A 14,580-nucleotide genomic window follows, 5' to 3' on the forward strand; every position below is an offset into this window, starting at 1 on the left:
ATGCATTCTCTCTTAAGTTTATATCGACAGATATGTGCAAAAACGCCGGAGAGGGAGGAACAACATAGTTTTCAGTCACTCAAGAGAAAGACTGAAAGAGACCAGAAGGGAGTGTGCCAGAAATCTTTTGATGCCTCAGAAGAACTGATTTTCAAAGGTAACTTTCGTGCTCCCTAAGACTCCAAATCAAAAGGAAGTGTCCTCTTTCAAAAAAAAAAAACGAAAAAAGAGAAAAAGAAAGAAAGAAAAGGAAACTAAAAGCCTAAAGAGTCTTAGAAGCCGAAATCACTTGAGCCAAGGCAATAGGTATTCACTTAAGTAGTTATGGATTCACAACCTGGACAAAAAATCTAAGTCTGGGGAAATATAAGGAGAACCCGAAGAAAGGAGATCAGATATCTTGAAGCAAAAAGAGTGTGACTGAAACTATGGGGGCATTTATCAGTTCCATCCTCTCTTGCTGTTTTGCATAATATCCTGTCTCTCCAGAAAAAAGTAACCTTAAACACATTAGCCTTACCATTAAAAATCCTTTTTGATACCTAACCTTGAATGCCTCGTTTAATGTCTTTTTTGATGCGAACCACTGAAACCTTTAATGAATGTTAAGAGCTAGTTGACTGGAAGTTAGTTCTAAGTGTGTGGAAGTTAATTATGTTTGTATTTTGGTGAGAATTTTCTAGACTTGATCTGACTGATGCATTGTCCATAATTAAAGTCTAGAAGTATAGTTGCTGATATTTTTGAGTTCCCTCTCATTTTTTGTTGAACGATATTTTTCCAGATTAGATCTTGTTTTGTACAAACAAAGTCTTAAGTCTGGGGGAGTTGATAATACCTGATTTTGACCACTTTTCACCATTGATTTCAAATGCTTTTTCAAAGGTTTTACTTAGTTTTATGAACTTTTATTATGATTTCCATGTATTTGTAGTTTCAAGGCTCTTTTCAGGAAACTTAGAGAATATGATGGCAGAATGGAAGAAATCCACATTTTTAGCTCAGAGTCAGACCGTCAGAATTTCAGCCTCAAATGAAGACTTTCTCACTGTCCGATTCAGCTCAAATTTGGAGAGAATCAAGAGGAGACAACCAGCTTTCCATATCACTTTACATCACAAATATCCAACGGTGCAATCAAAAGATACATGGAGAACAACTTGACCCAGTTCACCAGTCCCGGAAGACTCTCACCCGCGGCAAAAGCATGTTTTACCTGTCCTGGAAGACTCTCACCCCCGGTGGACCTTAGGACGAGCCACAAGGCCCAACATCAAAGCCCATTTCACTATTCCTCTTCAGAGAAGCCCTAAATGAGACATGGAAGACCTTAGGACCTATAAATACATTGTTTAGCAATCCTAAACGGGTGTGTGCTCCTGTAATGAGATTTTGAGCCACCAAACTTTTTTTTTTCTAGGGTTAGGCGATGGAGATGGGGATTCTTCCCCAGATCCATTATTCTTCCTCCTTTTTATCTTATTAACTTTTCTGTTTCATTCTTTTGCATTCTTTTATGTCCTTCATCATTCATTGCATCATGTATATATCGATTAGGATTTCTATTGTTCTTAGCCATATTCTGGATCTCATCTCTTCTAAGTTATTCGTAAAGCATGAGAGTAGATTCATGACCTATTCTCTGAGCCTAGGATCGATCAGAGCCACGAGAGTGCTGTATCAGATCATCCGTGCCTAGCTACAGAAGAACATAGTCGCTATAGGAGTCGAAAGCTACCTATAGAGAAGATGTGAGCGGACGAATTCAATGTTCAATGCATGATCTTAAGTTTAGCATGAGAGCGAGAGTTAATTGCTAGATCTAAGAGATTAGTTGATTCAGATGACAACAGTTGGTTAATCATACATGTGTCTATTCTAGTTCAATGCAGATTCCCAGAAAAAGATGAAGATAAATCGCCCGGAAGCTAATTGGAAATGCCACCATACATCGATTAGAGTAAACCGGAGAAGTCTAAATCGCCACCTATGAGTTTCAGAGTCTTTAGTTTGAGTCGATATGCTTTAGATGTTCTTTTAACAATTCATCCTGCATTGCATCTCTTGTGAATACTAGATTAGGCTTAGTTTAGGATCTTAACCAAAAAAACCCCAAATCTTTTATTGGTTTATGAGTTTGTTTACTTCCCAGTTTGTTGTTTCTTGCAGATTAGACATCCTCCCTGTGGATCGACACCCTAAGTCCTACAACATACATCTGTGCACTTGCAGACACTAGTGTTTTATAAATATAAAACTTTTGGAGGACCAACGTGCTTGTTAAAAAACAACCCTAGGCCCGCAAACCCACCAGAATCACTGTTTTTTTTTCTTGTAGTGCTTGTGCTGTGGCAGAAGTGTAAGATGAATCCAGGAAGACATGTATGCACTTGGACCAGCATCACTTCCGACTCAGTGATCAGAATGACTTGATTCAACCTCCAAATGATATATGACTCAATTTCCCTCAACTCTTATGAAGATCTTCAAGGCATCCAGAGAGAGAAGGGTTTTTGTCTGGCTAGTTCTTTGAGACACATCGAATTGGTCGGGATTTGGCTGCAAGAGAGGTTCATCTTCAAACTGTCATAACTTTCTGCTCACTGCTTTTGATTAGCTAATTCAAAGTGCACTTGAAAGGTGGTGTGATCCTCTACAATCTTGACGAGGAGGGGGAGGGGGGGGGGAAGCTTAATCGACGTGCAAGACCTCCGTCTCAGGAAATATTTGAAGTGTGTCGATAGCTTGAAAATTTATCCGAGAATCATGGTCGAGAGTTCGTGACCGTGTTACGTGTTTTTGGCCAAGAAAACTGACCCGCAGTATACAAAAGTGGTTGATACCCATTTATTCATCTTTTTCCACATTCTCTTCACTAGTCTCCACTCCTTTGCTCCAAAACAGCTCCAAAGTAATTGAATATCAGTCCAAATAAGCATATATGCACTAGGACGTAATCCAAAACCTATTATGACAAAAATGGACAAAAAAACTTAGAAATCTACAAGGATGCATGCATGATACATAAAATCCTAAGTAAAATACATGCTAAAACCTATGAAATTATGCATATATCACATATCATACAATTAAACCACGATTCGTCATATGTTTCAACCTGAATAACTCGCTATTCATTGGGAAAATGCTCATTTAATCCTGGCCTATTTGCAATCAGTTGATTTATTCTCCAACTGTCACTTGCTCAAAAAAAATTCCCCACATTTAGTTGACTTCTCAAATTTGGGGTTTATTGTAGTCAACCGTTAATACCCAAACATGATCTGTTAAGATAAAACCTTATGTCGCCGCGATTTTACTCAGAAACGGCAACTCACAAACCCTAAAAAGATCTCTGTTGAGTAAAAACAACAAATTTTGGTGATTTTAGCTGATTTGATAGACTCCAAAGCTTGTTGAGTGGTTTAATTGCAGTTCACAATGGTGAAAACTGATAACACTGTATTTTGACCCCTTTATGGATCGTTTATGCTTTTTCTATGTTTTAATTGCTTTCAAGTACTTTTATTAAGTTTTTCTAGTATTTGTAGTTCCAAGACTCTTTTCAGGAAACTTAGGGAAAATCTTAACAAAATGGATAAAAGACCAGATTTTCAGCTCATAGTCAAACCGTCAGAAGTTCACCCCCGTTTGAAGGCCTTCTCACCGTCTGATCCAGCTAAAATTTGGAGATCTTAAAGATGGAAGTATCAGCTTTCCAGCACACTTTACAGCTTGGCAATCCGACGGTTCAATCAAAAGATACGCGAAGAGCAAGATGTCCCGTAAACCAGCCGGCAAGCATTTCCACCCGTGGCAAACAGCCATTTCACCACGGTCAGAGGCTTCCCGACCGCTGCCAACCATCCATTCCCCGCTGTCACGCACATCCCGACCGTGGCCAGCCAACTCTGAACTCGAACCCCCATTTCTAAAGCCCAAAATGATTCCCTTATTTGGAGAAACTCTAAGTGACGCCCAAAGATGTCTTGAGCACTATAAATAATGCTTTAGGAACCCTAATTTGTATCATCTATCATCACCTCATATGTTCTTATTGTTTTAGAATACTTTTTAAGTTTTAGCTTTTAGAGAGAGAGAGATTTGTTTCTTGAACCCTTGTTCTTTCTTTTTCAATTTCGACTATTGCTCTACTTTTTAATACTATGTTTTTGATTTTGTTCATCATGTCTGAGTAGTTTTATTGTTGGGGCTAAGGGATTTTCGATGGGGATACATATGTTCGATGAGGATTCCATGAGCTATTGAAGCCGAATCTTAGAACTTTTTCTTCTGAATTCACTTTTACTGCATGAGAGTAGCATCATAAACTACAACCTGATCCAGATGCTTGGTGACACGAAAGTGTTCATCCGGTGTCAGATCTCGTTTGGGAGAGCAAAACAAATATAGGAGTGGAAACCTACCTATGGGAGATTTGTGAATGCTGACGAGTCTTAAACATAATGCATATTTTCTCTTCCAAGGCCAGAGTGGAAACCTACTGGTCAGAGTTGAGAGAGATAGTTGTCTATGATCACGACAGTGGAGTATTCATACGTCAGTGACTCTAGTTCGAAAAGTTTAAGCTAAGATCTTATCAAACTTCTTCTCTAGCAATGTTTTGAATCGTTCATACCCCTGAGAAAGCTTCCCTGAAACCCAGCGCTTATTTTCTATAGATTTACATCGATTTTATTTCAACCTTTAGGTCATCATTTTCATTCTCTTAATCGATTTTCATTCAAGCAATTAAATTTAGTCGTTTTCTCGTTTTTAGTCGATTTCATTAAGTTTAGTTATTAGGTCATTTTAATTTTCGTATTTTCTCGTTAAGATTAGTTATTACGTTTTATAGACACCACCAAAACCCTCACAAAATCGCCTGGTTCTAGACTTCCTTACTTTATATTTATTTCGAAGGCTTTTGCAGGAAAGATTCTCCTTTCCTGTTGATTCGATCTCTAAGTACTACAATCGATCAGCTGTGCACTTGCGGCTATTGATTTCATTTAGGGTAAAACTTGACACCCTCACTACACGACCACATCAAAAACCATGTAGACAAGGCGGAAAATTCAACCACGAAGGGATCTAGAGCCAAACCAAGAAATCAATTCTGAACCCGAAAGAGGTGATGTCAGTGTAGAATAGAGGGCTAATGTCAGTGTAGAAGAGACTGAAATAGTTGGTGGAGAAGAGAGAGCTATGGGCATGAAGGAAAAGAGACAGTAGAATCAGATGCAGGAGAAAATGTCGAAGGAGATGATTGTGAAACTATTTATAAAGATGCACTTGGATATAGAGAGGTTGAGCCAGAATTGGATGAAAAATAACACTGGTGACAGTTTGTGAATGTTCAAATCTGTGGTGATGGTACTTGGCTTTCTCATTTCAGAGAAGCTGCTCGTGAAGATGGAGTTGAGGATGCTGATTTTGAGGATAGTGGTGATGATGTTTGGAACGACGATAATATTTCGGATCCATTAACAGATGATGAAAAGGAAGTAAAGGTATGCCAGTGACTTGTCATCCAGATCAGATCTTTGCTCTCGGGAAGTGCTTCAACAATGCTGATGAATTCAAGAATGCACTTCTTAGGTATTCTTTGAAGACTAGTGATAGGCTCGGTGCTAAGTGCACACTGAACAAGAAAAAGAAAAGTGTCCTTAGAGAGTGTATTGCTCCTTTGAAAGAGGCAGGAAAAAACTGATGGTCAGGGTCTTTGTAAATGAGCACACTTGCTGCAGGACGGGAAGAACAAAGCTGTTGAAGCGTGGTGTTATTCCTCAATTGTATGAAGAGAGGCTGAGTGTCATTCTGAAAATCAAGTCACAAGAGATGGTTGATGAAATCAAGAGAGAATACAATATGATTGTTACTGTGAGTCAATGTAGGAGAGCAAAGTCTGTACTTGCAGCTCAAAGGAAGGCTTGTCATGAGTTTCATTTTGCTAGATTATGGGATTATCAAGAAGAGGTAAGAACATCTAATGAAGGTTCGACAATGGAAGTTGAGACGATTTCCGGACCAGTTCCTGGAAGAAAGCAAAGATTCCACTGTCTCTATATGTCTGTTTTGCTGCATTGAAAGAGTCTTCGAAGCAGTATTGTAGGCCTGTCATCGGATTAGGTGGAGCTTTTATGAAATGGGATAATAAAGGCCAAATATTAGCTGCAATTAACAGAGATGGGGATAATAGGATATTTCCTATTTCTTGGGCTGTGGTGGAAGTGGAGGACAATCCTAATTGGTTATGGTTTGTGCAACTTCTAAAAAAAGATTTGGATCCTGAAGATGGAGAAGAGCTTACAATCATCTCTAATAAGCATAGGGTATGTCATACTAACAGTTTTCTTTCCTTGTTTTCATGGTATTTGATTTATAATTGTTTCTATTTTTGTTTGATTTGTGTTATAGGGTGTTCTAAATACTGTTCATGAAGAACTTCCTAATGCTGAACACAGGATCTGTTCTCGACACATTCTAGAAAACTGGAAGAAGACATATACGGACATCGAGCTTGAGCGTCTGTTCTGGAGAATAGGAAGGAGCTACACACCTGAGGTATTTGGAGATAACTTAGAAGCCCTGAAGAAGTACAACTTAGGTGCTTTTGAAGCACTCCAAGTTACTGCACAAATAACCTAGACTCGGACATTTTTAAGTTGGGGTCTTGTTGTAATGACAATCTCAACAACTTGTTAGAATCTTTCAATTTGAAAGTTAGGGAGTCGAGGAGACTGCCGCTGCTTGAGTTCTTGACTGAGATCAGAAGGAAAGTTATGGAGAGAAATGCAAAGAGAAAAGTTTTAACAATCAGGTGGAAGAAAAGGTTACACCAAGAGCAGACCGAGAGATTGAAAGCAATAGGCAGAAAGCTAGAAAACGCATAAGATACATGACCACTAGAAATCAACATGAAATTGACTTTCATGGGTGTGCTTGCTCCGTAGACATGGACAAAAAAAACCATGTGGATGTGGTTACAGGCAATTGAATTGCATACTTTGTATACTTGTTATGTGTGTCATCACTAACTTAAGGTTAGATCTCAATGACTATGTTTCAAATTACTACTTGACTTCAAAATGGCGTGACATGTATGCTGAGGGTATGAAACCAGTCCAAGGCATGAAAGCGTGGAGAATGTTGGACAAAGCCCTCAACGAAGCTAAGAACGAGTCTTACGACTTCACAGTCGAAGTTTCAGAGAAGGTATACAAAGTCATTGACAAAACCGAAGAGCTTGACTCAACCATGGACAAAGTGGTCTATGCTCTTGAGGAAGTTAAAGAAAAGGTTGAGGAGATCATACAAGGACTTGGAGAGCAGATTCCAGCAGCCAAAACTAAACACTTAAGTCCAGAGAGGAAGTACACCAAGCCAGAAGACCCAGGAGATCATCCAGGAAGAAAAGGAGCAAGCAACAGCAGACAATCAATTCGGAGACACTTTCCCGCGGTCGCGTCACCTGTGACCGCGGCCAAGAAGCCCTTTCCCGCGGTTGTGCTCGGCCTACCCGCGGCCCACGGACGTTTTCCCACGGTCGCATCTCCTGCAGTCAAGGCCAACTGATAAAACGTTCCAAAACAGCCCCGTACAGCTCATACAAGCAGTTGTGCGTCCGATACACCTCCTGGAATGACTAAACCCCTCCATCAGCAACTAGTTTGCTCCATCAGCACCCAAGGATCCGAAGACGAAGACAAGCTATTGCCCTGCTACATGGCCTTGTCTTGTGAAGATGAGTATGAAGAACAATACTCTGAAGATGCAAAGTATGGGTTGTTTGTAGAAGATCCAAATGCAGGATTTTCCTCAGAAGACAGTACGGGGGAAATTCAATGGATCACCAACAACATCAGTAGGGAGAAGCTCATAGAGGTTAACAATATGGTCAGGACATTCCCTGTTCACCTAAGCTTTGATGAAATCTGGGAGTTTGGTCGTTTGCAAGTCTTTTTCAGGTACTGCAAGTAGTCTAAAGAGGATATGCATAGATACTTTATGCGAGCTCGATACATGACATCACCAGAAGCAGCTGTCTATGCGATCCACCTTTAAAAACCTGAAGAATGTAGCCACTACACCAACAAAATCAGCAAAGAGAAGCTCGATGAGTTCAATGAAGTGGTTCGAAATTTACCTGAAGGAATCACTTTTGCTAGAGCTTGCAAGGACTTCATGATAGGCCACTACTTCTGTGAGAGCAAGGAATCAATCCCCGAAATAGAAGACTTGTTCAATCATGCCAGAAGAGGTAAACCTGTTCGAACACTTCACAAAATTGGAGGTGCAGGTCAGTTTCTCATCTCTTGTTCTATTAGAGGAGAAATGTTTAAAAACGTACTTTGTGATTCTGGAGCTTATCTTAACATGATGTCCAATCCAATTGTTTTGAGACTTGGTATTAAACACCTGCGCAGGACTAGAGCAAGGATTAGTCTAGCTGATGATTCCAATGCAACACCTCAAGGAATAGCTCATGACATTCCTTTGAGAATAGGAGATTGCATCGTGCCAGTCGACTTCTACATTGTCGAAACAAGAGACGCAACACATCCACTGATTCTCGGATGGTCTTTTCTAGCAACTTCGGAGCTATAATGGACTGGCCAAACCGGAGGATTTCATTTGCTAATATCGACAAAGATGTCTTCATAGAAGCTGTCCCATACAACAGCAAAGCAGGAAAACGTTCTGCAACAGAAGAGTTTGAAGAAGAACTTTGGAGTGACGAAGAACCTGCTAGGCAAAGCAAGAAGATGTCGAAAAAGACTTGTTTCAGGACAAGATCTTCTTCATTGGACTAAGCCACGTCCACCCAAAGTTGAGCTAAACGACTTAAAGCAAAAGCGCTTAATGGGAGGCAACCCATTTAGGTATTGTTTTCTTTACGATTTTTCTTTCTTTTTCTATTGATTTTTTTCTTTTTTCTTTGTTTCAGGTGTTTTTTATAAAACAAAAAGCCAAAAAAATCAAAAAACCAAAAAAACCAAAAAGAAGGATGGTCCCTGACTCGGCCCCATAGGAACCAAGGAAAAGCAAGAACAGGCCGCATACTAAGCCCCCGCGGTCGCAGGTGTTCTGACTACGGTAAACACCACTTCGACCGCGGCCGTGTCTTTCTGACCGCGGACGAGCACCCGTTTGCCGCGGTCGCGTGAGTCCTGACAGCAACAGATGGTCGTTCAGATTATACCTGACCCCAAACCACCCACTTCACCTCATTCCACCTCACCAAGCCCCACTCCACCTCATTCATCGCTTCCCACCACCTTCCATCACCACCTATTACCTTCCCAAACCTCTTCGAATGAATCCGGTCCATGTCCACCAGCATCCCGGATCCAGGTAAGTTCTCTTTGGCCTTACCAGTTCGATTATCTATGCATTTTGTCATCCACTCTCGACTTGTTTCACACTGAGGACAGTGTGATTTAAGTCTGGGGGAGGATTTCATCCCTTTCTAACCACTTTTCTTTCATGAGTCTTGCATTATCTACACTTTTTGCATTTTTCCTTAAAGTTTTTCAAAATTGATTTTCAAAACAAAATACGTTTTAAAGGGAATGGTGAACATGAATCAATGATAGTTGACTGTGTGCTTTTAGACTGTTCCTAGTGACATGCTCTTTCATGATTTAGGACTAGACTAGGCGGTAGCTAAACATATTTGAAACGAAGTACCCCAGAAGAATTTGAATGATTTCGATTTAGATGAAGGAATACACTAGCTCTGTTTTATTTGGACTTAACTTGGACTTAATTCTCTCATTGAAGCATTAGACTAGGGAAACAAATCATACATTCAGGGCTCCTTTACCCTTTTTACCACTCTCTGTTGCTCCTGAATGGCTAGTTCATCTTTAGCTAGTTCCCCACCTTAACCAATCCTCTTTCAAACCACATGCACTCTTGTTTTCTATTGTCTTATATGCAGATATGTGTAAAAAAGTCAGAGCGAAAGAGGAACGATGCAGTTTTCAGTCACCAAAGACAGAGACCTGCGATTTGCAGGAAAAGTTTCCGGAAGGATTCAACACATGAGAAAACTCAGTTTGCCTTAGAAAAATCTCAAATTTTGGTACAATCTCGTCCTCTAGTCTCTCTCTCTTTAAAAGGCATTTTCTTTCCAAAAAAGAAAAAAAAAATCCAAAATAGGAAAATAAAGGAGATAAAAGCCTTAGAGAGTCTAGAGAGGTCGAATTTTAAGTCCCAAGGCAACTAGAGTTCGATTTTATGGAGTTTTGGAGATCATTTTCTGATTCTCAGAAAGAATATAAGTCTGGGGGAATAGTTGTTCACAACAAAGGAGGAAGGATTATGCAACAACATTGGGCAAGAAGAAGTGACTGAAAATTGCGGTCATTAACAGGTCCTTATCTCTCTTGCGGTTTTGCATATTATCTTGCATCCTCCAGATTCATCAGGTAACCCAAAACACTTTAACTCGACCACTTAAACAGCCCTTTAATGCCAAACGCCATCTACCTTGGATGATGTCTTTAACGAGAATTCACTATTGCACTTAATGAATGTAGAGAGCTAGTTGACTGGAATCGAGATGAAGATTATTTAAGTTTTGCATGACGGAAAAAGTGGACTAGTATCTTTTGTGTCTTGGTGAGAATTTTCTAGACTAAGTTGTGGATTGATGCACAATCTTTGGTCCTAGTTTAGGAATTCATGTCTCTGAGATTTGTGCATTTCCTATTTTTTTTTTTCACTTAACCAGTTTAGACTTTTGCTTTGTTTGGGGACAAACAAAGGTTTAAGTATGGGAGAGTTGATAACACCGTATTTTGACCACTTTTATGATCGTTTTGAAATGCTTTTTCTATATTTTTAATTGCTTTAAGTACTTTTATTACGTTTTTCTAGTATTTGTAGTACCAATACTCTTTTCAGGAAACTTAGGGAAAAGCTTAACAAAATGGATAGAAGACCAGATTTTTAGCACAGAGTCAAACCGTCAGAAGTTCACCCCTGATTGAATGCCTTCTCACCATCTGATCCAGCTCAAATTTGGAGATCTCAAAGATGGAAATATCAGCTTTCCAGCACACTTTACAGCTTGGCAGTCCAACGGTTCAATCAAAAGATACCGAAGAGCAAGATATCCCGTAAACCAGCCGGCAAGCATTTCCACCCATGGCAAACAGCCATTTCACCACGGTCCGAGGCTTCCCGACCGCTGCCAACCATCCATTCCCCGCGGTCACGCACATCCCGACCGTGGCCAGGCAACTCTGAACTCGAAGCCCAATTTCTGAAGCCCAAAATGATTCCCTTATTTGGAGAAACCCTAAGTGACGCCCAGAGATGTCTTTAGCACTATAAATACATGTTTTAGGAACCCTAATTTGTATCATCTATCATCACCTCATATGCTCTTATTGTTTTAGAATACTTTTTAAGTTTTAGCTTTTAGAGAGAGAGAGATTTGTGTTTTGAACCCTTGTTCTGTCTTTTTCAATTTCGACTATTGCTCTACTTTTTAATACTATGTTTTCGATTTCGTTCATCATGTCTGAGTAGTTTTATCTTTGGGTCTAAAGGATTTTCGATGAGGATACATATGTTCGATGAGGATTTCATGAGCTATTGAAGCCGAATCTTAGAACTTTTTCTTCTGGATTTACTTTTACTGCATGAGAGTAGCGTCATCAACTACAATCAGATCCAGATGCTTGGTGACACGAAAGTGTTCATCCGGTGTCAGATCAACTTTGGGAGAGAAAAACAAACATAGGAGAGGAATCCTACCTATGGGCGATTTGTGAATGCATCTTTTCTCTTCTAGTGCTAGAGTGGAAACCTACTAGTCAGGGTTGAGAGAGATAGTTGTCTATGATCACGACAGTGGCATATTCATACGTCCGTGACTCTAGTTCGAAAACTTTAAGCTAATATCTTATCAAATTTACGCTCTAGAAATTTTTTGAATCGTTCATACCCCTGAGAAAGCTTCCCTGAAACTCAGCGCTTCTTTTCTATATATTTACATCGATTTTATTTCAAGCTTTAGTTCATCATTTTCATTCTCTTAATCGATTTTCATTCAAGCAATTAGGTTTAGCCGTTTTCTCGTTTTTAGTCAATTTCATTAAGTTTAGTTATTAGGTCATTTTAATTACCGTATTTTCTCGTTAAGATTAGTTTTTACGTTTTAAAGACACCACCAAAACCCTCACAAAAATCGTCTGGTTCTAGACTTCCTTACTTTATATTTCTTTCGAAAGCTTTTACAGGAAAGGTTCTCCTTCCCTGTGGATTCGATCCCTAAGTACTACAATCGATCATCTGTGCAGTTGCGGCTATTGATTTCATTTAGGGTAAAACCTGACACCCTCACCACACAAACACATCAAAAACCATGTAGACAAGTCGGAAAATTCAACCACGAAGGGATCCAGAGCCAAACCCAGAAATCAATCCTGAACCCGAAAGAGGTGATGCCAGTGTAGAATAGAGGGCTAATGTCAGTGTAGAAGAGACTGAAATAGTTGGTGGAGAAGAGAGAGCTATGGGCATGAAGGAAAAGAGACAGTAGAATCAGATGCACGAGAAAATGTCGAAGGAGATGATTGTGAAAATATTTAAAAAGATGCACCTGGATATAGAGAGGTTGAGCCAGAATTGGCTGAAAAATAACACTGCTGACAGGTTTGTGAATGTTCAAATCTGTGATTATGGTACTTGGCTTTCTCATTTCAGAGAATCTAGTCGTGAAGATGGAGTTGAGGATGCTGATGTTGATGATAGTGGTGATGATGTTTGGAACGACGATAATATTTCAGATCCGTTAACAGATGATGAAAAGGAAGTAGAGGGTATGCCAATGACTTGTCATCCAGAACAGATCTTTGCACTCGGGAAGTGCTTCAACAATGCTGATGAATTCAAGAATGCACTTCTTAGGTATTCTTTGAAGACTAGTGATAGGCTTGGTGCTAAGTGCACACTGAACAAAAAACGAAAAGTTTCCTTAGAGAGTGTATTGCTCCTTTGAAAGAGGCAGGAAAAAACTGATGGTCAAGGTCTTTGTAAATGAGCAGACTTGCTGCAGGAAGGGAGGAACAAAGCTGTTGAAGCGTGGTGTTATTCCTCAATTGTATGAAGAGAGGCTGAGTGTCATTCTGAAAATCAAGTCACAAGAGATGGTTGATGAAATCAAGAGAGAATACAATATGATTGTTACTGTGAGTCAATCTAGGAGAGCAAAGTCTGTACTTGCAGCTCAAAGGAAGGCTTCTCATGAGTCTCATTTTGCTAGATTATGGTATTATCAAGAAGAGGTAAGAACATCTAATGAAATGGAAGTAGAGACGATTCCTGGATCAGTTCCTGGAAGAAAGAAAAGATTCCACTGTCTCTATATGTCTGTTTTGCTGCATTGAAAGAGTCTTCGAAGTAGTATTGTAGGCTTATCATCGGATTAGATGGAGCTTTTATGAAATGGGATAATAAAGGCCAAATGTTAGCTGCAATTGACAGAGATGGGGATAATAGGATATTTCCTATTTCTTGGGCGTTGGTGGAAGTGGAGGACAATCCTAATTGGTTGTGGTTTGTGCAACTTATAAAAAAAGATTTGGATCCTGAAGATGGAGAAGAGCTTACAATCATCTCTGATAAGCATAGGGTATGTAATACTAACAGTTTTCTTTCCTTGTTTTCATGGTATTTGATTTATAATTGTTTCTATTTTTGTTTGATTTATGTTATAGGGTATTCTAAATACTGTTCATGAAGAACTTCCTAATGCTGAATATAGGATGTGTTCTCGACACATTCTAGAAAACTGGAAGAAGACATATACGGACATCGAGCTTGAGCGTCTGTTCTGGAGAATAGGAAGGAGCTACACACCTGAGGTATTTGGAGATAACTTAGAAGCCCTGAAGAAGTACAACGTAGGTGCTTTTGAATCACTCCAAGTTACTGCACAAATAACCTAGACTCAGACATTTTCTAAGTTGGGTTCTTGTTGTAATGACAATCTCAACAACTTGTTAGAATCTTTCAATTTGAAAGTTAGGGAGTCGAGGAGACTGCCGCTGCTTGAGTTCTTGACTGAGATCAGAAGGAAAGTTATGGAGAGAAATGCAAAGAGAAAAGCTTCAACAATCAGGTGGAAGAAAAGATTCACACCGAGAGCAGACCGAGAGATTGAAAGCAATAGGCAGAAAGCTAGAAAACGCATAAGATACATGACCACTAGAAATCAACATAAAATTGACTTTCATGGGTGTGCTTGCTCCGTTGACATGGAAAAAAAAACCATGTGGATGTGGTTACAGGCAATTGAATGGCATACCTTGTATACTTGCTATGTGTGTCATCACTAACTTAAGGTTAGATCTCAATGACTATGTTTCAAATTACTACTTGACTTCAAAATGGCGTGACATGTATGCTGAGGGTATGAAACCAGTCCAAGGCATGAAAGCGTGGAGAATGTTAGGCAGATTGCCAATTCTACCACCACTATCAAGATTCAACCGTAGAAGACTTCATGGTCGAGCTCGGAAAAAAGGTCCTCAGGAGTCATCATCTAATCCAAACAAGTAA

The 14,580-nt window shown here is 39.6% G+C and overlaps 1 protein-coding gene across 1 annotated transcript; it reads left to right on the forward strand.

Annotated features, from left to right (window-relative positions):
* Positions 1–12,577: 12,577 nt before the first annotated feature.
* On the forward strand, positions 12,578–14,580 carry LOC112086020. The gene is made up of 7 exons (XM_024154821.1): positions 12,578–12,672; positions 12,724–13,003; positions 13,065–13,304; positions 13,424–13,651; positions 13,737–13,926; positions 14,026–14,257; positions 14,364–14,580. Exons 1-7 carry the CDS (start codon positions 12,578–12,580, stop codon positions 14,578–14,580), a joined length of 1,482 nt encoding a protein of 493 aa, XP_024010589.1.

This window comes from Eutrema salsugineum, unplaced genomic scaffold (genome assembly GCF_000478725.1).
Source record: "Eutrema salsugineum unplaced genomic scaffold, Eutsalg1_0 scaffold_24, whole genome shotgun sequence".
NCBI lineage: Eukaryota > Viridiplantae > Streptophyta > Magnoliopsida > Brassicales > Brassicaceae > Eutrema > Eutrema salsugineum.

What these genes read in the sequence shown, in the direction of transcription:
- LOC112086020 (XM_024154821.1), top strand. Translation starts at nt 12,578, where the DNA reads ATGTCGAAGGAGATGATTGTGAAAATATTTAAAAAGATGCACCTGGAT. An exon ending in TCATCTCTGATAAGCATAGG is followed by an intron (nt 13,652 to 13,736) that starts GTATGTAATACT and finishes TTTATGTTATAG; the next exon opens with GGTATTCTAAATACTGTTCA. An exon ending in CATAAAATTGACTTTCATGG is followed by an intron (nt 14,258 to 14,363) that starts GTGTGCTTGCTC and finishes CACTAACTTAAG; the next exon opens with GTTAGATCTCAATGACTATG.